Below are 10,975 nucleotides of genomic sequence, written 5' to 3' on the forward strand. Positions count from 1 at the left end.
GCTCCTGAGTAACCATATTATTAAAGTAATAAAGAAATTACATCTCTTTAAATATATATTTTTTGAAAATAAATTAAAACGATTAAACATACAGAAATAAATTTTATAAGATTTATAAATCTAATTACTTTTTCGAAAAAGTAAAATAGAAATACTTATTTAAAACGATAGATCATTCAAATAATAAAAAATATTATTTTTTAAATAAATAGTCAAGAGTCCAATATTTTTTTAACTGAAAAAAGATCTGATTAAAAAGGAAAAGACTACAAAAAGAGAGGGGAGCCAAATCAAACCCCCTCGAAAGGATTGGAAAATATGAAGCTAAGAAAGTCAAGCTTTTCACAAATTACATGAGGGGACTTAAAGGAGGAGCAGTGTTCCACAACAACAAGACAGAAATGTCCAAACCTAGATAGACCATCATATCAGCACATTGATTTCCCTTGCGATAAATATAAGAAATGAATAAAAACATCAATCTAAGAAGCCATTTACAATTCAACCTACGATTTCTCAATCTCCAAGGCACCAAAGAAAAATCCCTTAAAGCAAATAAGGAGATAGTCGAGTCCGTCTTCATCTCTAACCACAATTTGGTCTAACTTCTAGAGTGAACAATTTCAATACGTTGTGCCACAAAAAACTCAGAATAAAAAGAAGAACATTCAATATTATCAACAAAACCCAAAAGAAAGTCAGTATAGTAATCATGAAGTCTAACAGAGTCCAATTCTTGATATTACATATGAAATAAATTTGATTGAGAAGAGAAAATCAACCTTATATATTTTGTAGTTTCCTTTTTTAATAAAGGTAAATTATCAAATAAACATTTTATAGATTCATGACCAAAAATAATTATCACTAAACGATAGTAAAATTTCATATTTACTACCTTCAAATTAAAATATAAAATATAAGTTCAAAGAATAGTTAATGTATAGTATACATTTTAAATCAGATCCATCGATTTTAAATTACCATTTTCATTTATATTTAATAATAAAAAGTAAAAAAGTACAATGACTTTTGTTTGAATTTTTTAATTAAAATTTGAATTTTCTCTCCTGCCTGCGGTATAATATAGGTATATATGTACATACTAAACTGCATATACCCATCTACATTAATTTATATAAGTCTTTTTTGGAATAATGTTTATACACACTTTTCTGACATTTATATATTTACGATTTTTTCTTTAAAAAGTACATATTTACAATTTTTGACTTAATATCAATTTTTATCTTTCTTTCCCTCTTCCAGCTGGATTCTAACATATGCATTCTAGATATATTTTATACTATTTCTTTGACTCAAATTATAAAATATGAAGTAATTGTATCCTAATTAAAAAATATAATTAACTTTAAGTTTTAATTATAATTTTGACTCATTTATTTATGAATTTGATTTTTATATTTTAAATTTAAATAATTTTGATTTTGTTTTTATATTTTTATATTTAAAATTAATAATATTTTCTTTTTTTAAAATGAAAGTTTTTCGTGAAACACCGTAAAAAAAATTTATTTTGAATTTTTATAAGTACAAATATAAATTAAAAAATAAATGCTTCATTAATTTTTCAAAAAAATATGAAAAAAATATCAAAATTGCTTGAATTTAAAATAGAAGGATAAATTATTTGAAATAGATCAATTGAGAGAGTAAAATTATAATTTAATCATAATTTTATATTAAAATAAATATTATAAATTATTTAACAAAAAATTATTTATCAATAATTTAAAAAATATTAATAAAAATATTGAGAAAAATAAAATAATAAATAATAAATGTTATAATAAACAACAAAAAATATTTTTTTATCAAGATAAAAAATATTTTGTTGATATTATAAAAACCATATTTTATTAAAATTGATATATAATTTAAAACGGAGAATATTACAAGAATATGTAGTCGGTTTTCAAATGTCTTAAAACCATATTTTAAGTTTTCTATATACATATACATCTTAATCATTGAAAATGACATTTTCAAAAAACTGGCCCACTTAAAAGTGACCTTTATATATAATAATCATAATAAAAAATATATATAATAATTACATGGTAGGCATCTGTCTAAAGCAGTTATATAAATCAATAAAATATCATATATTATATCATTTAGAATAAATAAATAAATAAAATAATAATTGTTGGGCATATCTCTAGCAATCATCACCCGAATAATTCCAAATGAAACAGCGGGCTTATTCCAATACCAAAACCATCCATTATTTTTCAACCCATAACAAAATCGCTTTTATAAAAAGCCATCACTCTCATTAAAACCCTTCACAAATTCATTCTCATTTTCTTCAAACAACAATTCTAATATAACTCACAAAATTTTATAGATCATTGTTTTCAGCATGTTGGGTAAGAGATCCCAGCACTTGATCCGAAAATTTTCAGAATTGTTAGTGTTCGGTGAAACTGCCACCGCGCTTTTGGACACAATCGGAAGTCCAAGAAGCCCGTTTGAAATGAATTCAAGGATGCAAATTCAATCACCGAAATTTGGTGGTGGTGGTGTTGGTCTTGGAATTGTGGTGGCTCTTGATAAATCCGAGGAAACCGGATACGAGGTTGTTCCAAAACAACATGTTTGTACATCACCAATCCCAATTCAAAAGCATCAACAGAATCGATTATTTGAAAACGCGATTCTTGTTGGAAGTCCTGAAGATTACACGTACGTTACATACCGTGATGAATCCAACAAACCCGTCACTAAGGTTTTTTATGATGCGGGTGAAGAAAGTGGAATTTTGAGACATGATTATTATTATAATAATAATAATACCTCAAAAAACAACAACAACAACAACAACGTTGGTGTTTTTCGAAGATCCCCTCCAACACAAACTTTTCTGGAAGCTGAACCGTCGTTTCTCACTTTGGATTTTCTCAATTCCTGTCATTTATGCAAAATGAATCTAGATGGCAAAGACATATTCATGTACAGGTATTTTCTTTGTTCTAACTGTTTTAGTGATAGAAATTTCACCATATCCGAACCATGTCTCGCATATGTCTTTGTCTTTGCGGAACTATCAACTGAGTTAATTTTTTTCTGTACAGAGGAGAGAAAGGATTTTGTAGCACAGAGTGTCGTTCGAAGCAAATAATGATGGATGAGAGAAAAGAGAAGTGTAGATCAGAAGCTTCAAGTTCTTCATACACAAAGGATCAAATGTTTTCAACAGGAATTATGGCACTTTAGCACTTTATGATTAAGGTTTATACTAGATATGAAAATTAAGATACTTTGGTCTAAACCAAAAGGAATTTTTGATCGAAAAAGTTATAGAGATTTTGTTAATTTTTGAAACATAATTATAATAAATTGTTTCTTCTTTTTTATTTGGCAATTTTCTGTTGCAGAGGATTATGAACTTGGGATCTCGATTGCACAGATTTTGTATGTTCTGTCCAAAACAAGAACTTGTTTAATCGGATATTTTCTGATTTCGAATTTTCTATTTCCTTTGCTTGCTGATTGTTTTTCCTTTCCAGTTGAATAAAGACAGAGACAAGTTAAAAAATAAACGACAAAAAATTGTTGGAAATTGTTTGCAAGTTAAATGGTTCAACCCACGTGGGTTATTTGGTGAATTATAGGGTCACTGTTTGAACTGAGTGACTAAATCCGATTAAATCCAATAACTCGATTGAATAATCGGTATCTATAATAATATTATATGATTATTAAATCAATCGAACCGAATGACTCCGTCTTTAAAAAAAATCACAACATCTACAAAATTTTAAATTTTCAAAATATCATATTTTTACGATTTCATTATTAAAATTCTAATTCTAAACATAATTATCGCGCACAACAAAATACAAATTTAAATAAATTTTACACAAAATCTAATTGCAACATAAATTAAATGACAAAATAACTCGCAATGTCTAATAAATTTAGTTTCAATAAGGAAATTTGTTTTAAATAAATTTTGAAGAAAATCTATTTATATTTTAATGTTAAAATTTTTAAAAAATTATCATAAAACAGTAGTGTTTTGTCTAAGAAAAAAACAAGTATTTAACTCGATAGTTCTCCAATTTTATCGATTTTGATCGGTTCTGTCCGATTTTCATTGGTTCAATAGCTTATCTGATCCAACAATCAAACTAGATCGATGACCTATCTGATTCTCGGTTGAACCAATTTGACTGACCGATTCGGTCAAGTTTTTAAAATACTGTTAAAATTAGAATCATGCATATAAACATTTTTTTAATAGTATTTTAAGCACTATTTAAATTTTCTTAGAAGTCTACACGAAAGAATATTCAGGTTAATTCAACATATTTTTAGTTTGCACAATACAAATAAAAACTTGAAGGTAGAGAAGTAAAAAATCTGGAATTTAGAAGGAAAATGATAGTGTTCGATTTTTTTTTTTATATCATTTTAATATTTCAATAACTATTATGTGGCTTTCACATATTTTTAAATATATTAACTATTTTATCAAATTAAATGTCTTAAATAATTAAGTGATCAAATAAATTTAAATGATTAATTATATATCATTTAAAAATTAATTAATTAATTGAGAATGTGCTTAAATATGAGTGGATATCAGAATGACCCATTTCAGAATAATGAAAACTCTAATTGGTCATCACTTTATAAATAGGCTATAGTCCTTAATATAATATACACAAACAATTTATCTCTTCTTTCCATCTAAAGAGTATTCAAGATATTAAGAGCATCAGTTGAGGAAGAACCACACAAGTCATTACATATTTGTTGTTTGTCTAATCTTCAGGATTATCGTCAACATAAACTTTCTCAATGGATTCAGGTATTTCTAAACTAACTTGTAGATCATTTAATTTTATACATGGTTGTATAATTATCTGACTTCTGCATTGGATTATATGTTATACTTTGCTGAGCATATATATTCGATTAACTGTTATTGATTTAATTCTAATAGAGAGTTTAAATTATGTATTCTTTTAAGAATTTAAAATAGTCTATTATAAACGATTTTGTTTCACAGGATTGCAACCCTTGATAAAATACATTTTCACTAAGTATTACAACACTTCACACTAAGTGTTACAACTTTTTACTAAGTATTACAACTATTCAAATTCACACTCTTTAACCGATTATTGCAACTCTTCCTACTAAGTATTACATGTAAGTATTATAGAGTGCGGAATCCAGGTGAGTGATTGATCAGTAAATTAGCAAGTGTACTAATCTTTCGATGTAGTAATAAGAGAAAATTTCCAAATATTGAGCTCAAGGACTGCTTGACGATACAAAGTTTGTGCTCTAAATTAGTTAAACAAAAGACTTGGGATTTTAAAAATAGAAAATAAATTGCAATTAAAAAGTAAACGAAGCAGTTGAACGATTTAAAGATAGTATGGGTGAACATGTTAGGGAAGGTGTATGATTAGATTCTTTAACAATTGTAACCTAACCTTGCAACAACTTAATTTAACAATAGTGACTATCGGTTCTTAAGGGTGTTTACTCCTAAGTCCTTAGTGAGAAAACCTTTAATCATTCAAATTAACCCCTATGTCCATAGTGAATTACAGATGAAATTAAGAATTATTTTTATCAATATTCTGACTTCCACAGGGTATCCCTAGTCCTATGTGATTTCTACTATGAAATACTCTCAATTGAATGTTAACAGTGGTTATCTAGCCTAAAGATTAACCGTAAATCAAACTCAATTTTTCTGAAAGAGAAAGCATTAAGAGCAAATTAAAAGCATTCAAATGTCATCAAATTATTCTCACTACAAGGTTCAAGTCAGAATCATCTAACAAATCCAAACCAGGGACACCCCATAACATTAGGGGGTTTATCTATGCATAATATCAAAGAAAAACATAAGACAAACTGTAAACATTACACATTAATAGATGAAAATAGGTATTTAATGACTTAGGGTTCATGAAAGCCTTCATCCACCATAAAAATCTGAGTTCTCCAGCCTTCAAAACGTGTTATTGCAGTGAAAAATCGTCCAATCCCTGAAAATTCACGTTTTTCTAGCTAAATAGGTGAAATTTGGGCTTTTCAGTTCATGGTCCTGTCATACGCGTATGGACTTCTTTGATACGCGTATGATACAATTTTACACTATCCCATACGTGTATGTCCTAGCTGGAGCCATACACATAAGTGAAATTCTGGTGTAGTCAGAGTTCAGATGTTCTACTCCAAGTAATGACATCTAATCCAACATTGTTACTAATACAGTAAGACAGTTATACAAATTAAAACCCAGTACTGATAAGCACACATTCACAGATGTCACGACATCTGCTACTATATCACCATAGAATGGAAGAACACCCAGTTCTGTCCATCTGGTACAACGACACAACAGAGATCAAACATAGCACTTACTTCTGTTGAGCCTGCACAGTTAACAGCATGATGTCTCACCATTGATTTGAACATCACCTGTTACAGCATTACAGGTTGACCTTATTTTATAACAGATAGAATTATAACGTGCAGAAGGTAAAAACACAAGTAATTGTTAACCCAGTTCGGTGCAACATCACCTACTCTGGGGGCATACCAAGCCAGGAAGAAGATCCACTATCAGCAGTATTAATTCAGAGTTAAACTCCCCCGTTTACAACTTTTCACTTAATCCCTACCCAATGCAATCTATACCTAGGAACTCCTAGATAGAAACCTCCAGTTTCCATTCCTATCACTACAAATACAATGTAATGCTAAACAACTTGAACTTGCTTCACAGCTTCGTTCAAGTCCATAACAAACTCTTACCTACAGGCTTTGAGTTACAAATAATCTCAGCTTTGAGCACTGAGAAACACATGGTAACCTTCCCACAAGTTGGGAGGTTTACCTCACACACACCCCTAATTTTACATTGTTTGAGGCTTACTCACACCTAGGTTACAATATGCTATTTATAACCTAAGCACCCAACTGGATTTGGGCCTTCAGAAATTGCAGCAAACTTCTTCTTTGCTGTTACAAAATCCGCAAAAAACTTCTGCTACAATCAAGGTCTTCAATCTTTTAGTTCCTAAAATATCTCCATATTTAGAAACTGTTTATTCTGATTGAGTCTTCAAGACCTCCACAAATAACGCCACATAGGATTCTAACTAATCACAGAATAACAGAATTAACTAATTCATTTTTATACACAGGCGCTCCTAAAATTAAGGTTAAGCAAGTTAACCTAATTTCCACATATTAGGGTGCTAACAAATAGGCTATTTGTTAGGTTCATTAATTGTAGCTCAGTTGTTAGTTTCCTGGATTTTAGATCAGCTGTTGGATTCCTGAAGAATAGCCTGAGAAAAATCCTGAAACAGAAAAACTAACCATCCTACAATTTAGCATATGCTGTCAGGAATGAATGTCACAACATTCAGTTTGACGTTCAGAACATAGACCATATGCTAAGTCTGTTATTTTCTTGAAAGCAGACTGTGCTAAATGTTGTATTGTAAAAGACCAACCAGTCTATACTTCAGTATCAGCTTACAGTAATAAATGTCAAGACATCCAGTTTGACATTTTCACAATGGGCCTTATGCCAGGTCTGTTATCCTCCTGAAGAACAGACTGAATTAAATACTGAACTAAAGCAGAAAAATCAACCTGCCTATTATTCAGTATATGTTTTCACTGATGAATGTCACAACATCCAGTTTGACATTCAGACAGTAGGCCTTATGCCAGGTCTGTTATTCCCTTGATAACCAGACTGAACTACATACTGAGTTATAACAGCCAACCAGCTATTCTATACCTCAGTATCTGCTGTCAGGGATGAATGTCATACTATCCAGGTTGCCATTCAGTAAATCCTGTATTAGCTAAACCTGCAGCATACTACTCAAGTATGTCATGACATCAGTCAAGACATCAAAGTACAGTTAGTGTTTGAGCACAACATGCAGCCAATCAAACATCTACAAAGCATGTCATGACATCAGTCAAGACATTAGACTCCAGTTAGTGTTTTAACATAAAATGCAGCCAATCAAACATCTACAAACTCCCACTTTGGCAAATTTTTGGCTAAAACACCTTGACATCACAACAGAGTTCACAGCAGCGGAAAACACACATCCTAGCAGAGTAATACCATAGCTAATACATACACTCAGAACAGCAGCACACTCAGCACACATACAGAAGTTAAATAAAAACTTCTAACAGCAGCACAACCTCTGGATTAGAGGATCTTCAATATCTGTTCAAGCACATAGCAAATAATCTGTTGTCCTGGGGCATCACAGGTGTTACTCCCCCTTTTTGTCAAAAATGTTGCCAAAGCAACACTTTAACTTACAGACCAAAATAAACAGAATTACACACAAATGACAGAACCACACACTTGATTTTACTTCACAGTTTCAATCAAGAATACACACTCTTGATCTTGCTTTACAGCTTTGATCAAGACTACACCCACTTGATCTTGCTTCACAGCTTTGGTCAAGTAGACACACACTCTTGCTTCACAGCAGGTACACCCATATCAGATTCCATGACTTTGAGTCTGACATCTTGAACCACTCCTGCATGAACACTTTCTTGAACTCCAGCAGGCACATAGGCTGTATCATGTTAGGATATCCCCTTAACATCTTGTTACCACACTTGCAGCCAGTAACATACAGACTCATCATAATGAGATACACGACATCCATATTTCCTTATGACTGTAAGTTTCAAAAGGAAATAACAATATTGTCCTAGGCAATGTCATGACATCCGGTCAGACATTCTTCTGCTCACTCAGCCTTGACACACACCACATCATCCCAATAACTAACAAGGTGCCATACCTTGTTATCTGAGAACACATAGACCTCAAGCTTGATGATTACTTGCGGCACAAAGACAGAACTCCCCCTGTCATGAACAACCAACTCTCCTATTGAAACTTGGAGATCACACATGAACATATCCAACACCCCAAAGTTGGACCTTCACATACTTCCTGATTCAAAGAGAACCCATACCACTTGATGAATGGAAAACATAAGACGCATCTTCATGTCTTCAAGAGCACACCCTTTGTTCAACCCTTTTGGCTGAACACATCCACACTCTGTGTCAATCTCTCTTCTAACCAGAACAGAAAACCACTTCACAAAATGTTCTAACATTAGTTAGGACATCCTCACAACATAACAAAGAACACCATCTGATAATCTTCAGATATCACTGAGTCACCAGCTTGATCCAAAAGAAACCAGACACAAATTGGGACATATACATTCTCATCCCATTACAAGAGATAATCTTCCATAGATAGCTTAGAACTCCTACCACAAGCTCCAAGAGATGAACAGAAAACACCTCCTTTTGTCTTCAACTTACTACTTTTCTGCTCAAAAGTAATTTGTCTCAGACTTTCCTCAAGAATAATCAGCTGCCATATGTTGATTATCTTGATTCTTCGAACTCACTTCTGAGATAGACCAAATGCCACTGGTTGATTACCTCCTTCATGAATCCTCATATGAAAAAGTCAAATGCCACTTTTTGACCTCTCCAAGTTTATCAGACTTCTCCCAAAGATATTCTGATTTTCCAAGTGAGACTTGAACTTCAAGCTACATGTTAAACAAAACTTAGATTCTCGAAGACATGAACATGTAACATCTTCTCCATCCAGCAACTCCAAAGAACTGCAATGAGAACAATCTTTTTGAAGTATCCAATCTACAACTCTATAGACCCTTCTATCTTAAGTTGATGTGCCACTTCACCAACTAAGATTCTGATGTTGAACCAAATGTCACAACATTGTGTTTTAACATCTAGCTGTTGAATTCAGCTCCTTCTTCTGCCACTTGAAAGAACTTCCTCCCTACACAGAATAAGAGTTCAACGCTCTCATAGACTTGACTGTGGAACCAAGTTTGAGTAAACAACCTCCATCCTGCAGGTTTGCAGTTAAGTCATCCAAGCTCACACCTTGATGAATTCCTGCTTCTTCTCCAAAGACATCAGACACTCTGATGCATGAGTCTTCAGAAGGACCAGTTAGAGACTAACCCTTCAGCTATACCAAGGATTCCACTTCCTAAAGCAAGGTTGTTTCCATGATGTCAAGAATGTTTCCACTTGTTCTTAACTCCACAGTGTGCATTATCCAATGCACTTCCTTACCTAGATCAGAAATAAACTGATCCAAGTAACCACCATCAAGACTATGATGTCTTCTTCTTCTTGTACACACCAAGGCTGAACATGTTTCTTGCCAGGAAACCTTTTCAGAGATCATATGCTCTTGCCGCCACCAAAGAGATAGATCATAAACCAATGTACTATCCTTCCTGTGATTCTGCACAGGATCTTGAAGATGAGATGTTCCAACATCTTTAAGAACATCAGTTATCTGGAGCTCCAAGGATAACCAATTAAATACTTGTACTTGGCACAAGTAGACATTGATCTTAAATCCTTTCCCAATTATCCTTTCAGATACTTCCACCATAAGAATACTTTGAAAATACTCTTCTTGTGTCAACATCTTCTGCTTGCAAGCACCTCAATAGTTTTGAGAATCTTTCCAGATTAGATTCACCCTTAGGAATGAGAGAGATGAATCCTTCCTTGCAAATGTGTCACACAACAACCAGAACCCATGTGACACAGGTCAACAGCCAACCAGACCCTAGGCTGACCAAACGTGAGGAGGTTAACCAAAACTCCCCCTCAAATTAACAATCATCGAAACTCCACACCAATATCCATGCATTGTACACAAATGTCTCAACATGACATACACCATCCCTACCAGTGGCAACTAACTCTATGAGTTATACCTATACATACTTCAATCACACCAATCAGACTCCAGCTGACCATAAGTACTAGTGACAACAAAACAACACCAGTTAATAGTAGATATGCATTGCCAGAGCATACTACCTCAACCAACCACTGAATCTTC

The 10,975-nt window shown here is 32.4% G+C and overlaps 1 protein-coding gene across 1 annotated transcript; it reads left to right on the forward strand.

The window, feature by feature from the left end:
- The first annotated feature begins 2,218 nt into the window (after positions 1–2,218).
- LOC127136146 (FCS-Like Zinc finger 13) lies at positions 2,219–3,499 on the forward strand. Its single transcript, XM_051062743.1, has 2 exons — positions 2,219–2,982; positions 3,099–3,499. Exons 1-2 carry the CDS (start codon positions 2,387–2,389, stop codon positions 3,238–3,240), a joined length of 738 nt encoding a protein of 245 aa, XP_050918700.1. The 5' UTR covers positions 2,219–2,386; the 3' UTR covers positions 3,241–3,499.
- Positions 3,500–10,975: the final 7,476 nt, after the last annotated feature.

Source organism: Lathyrus oleraceus, chromosome 1 (genome assembly GCF_024323335.1).
Source record: "Lathyrus oleraceus cultivar Zhongwan6 chromosome 1, CAAS_Psat_ZW6_1.0, whole genome shotgun sequence".
NCBI lineage: Eukaryota > Viridiplantae > Streptophyta > Magnoliopsida > Fabales > Fabaceae > Lathyrus > Lathyrus oleraceus.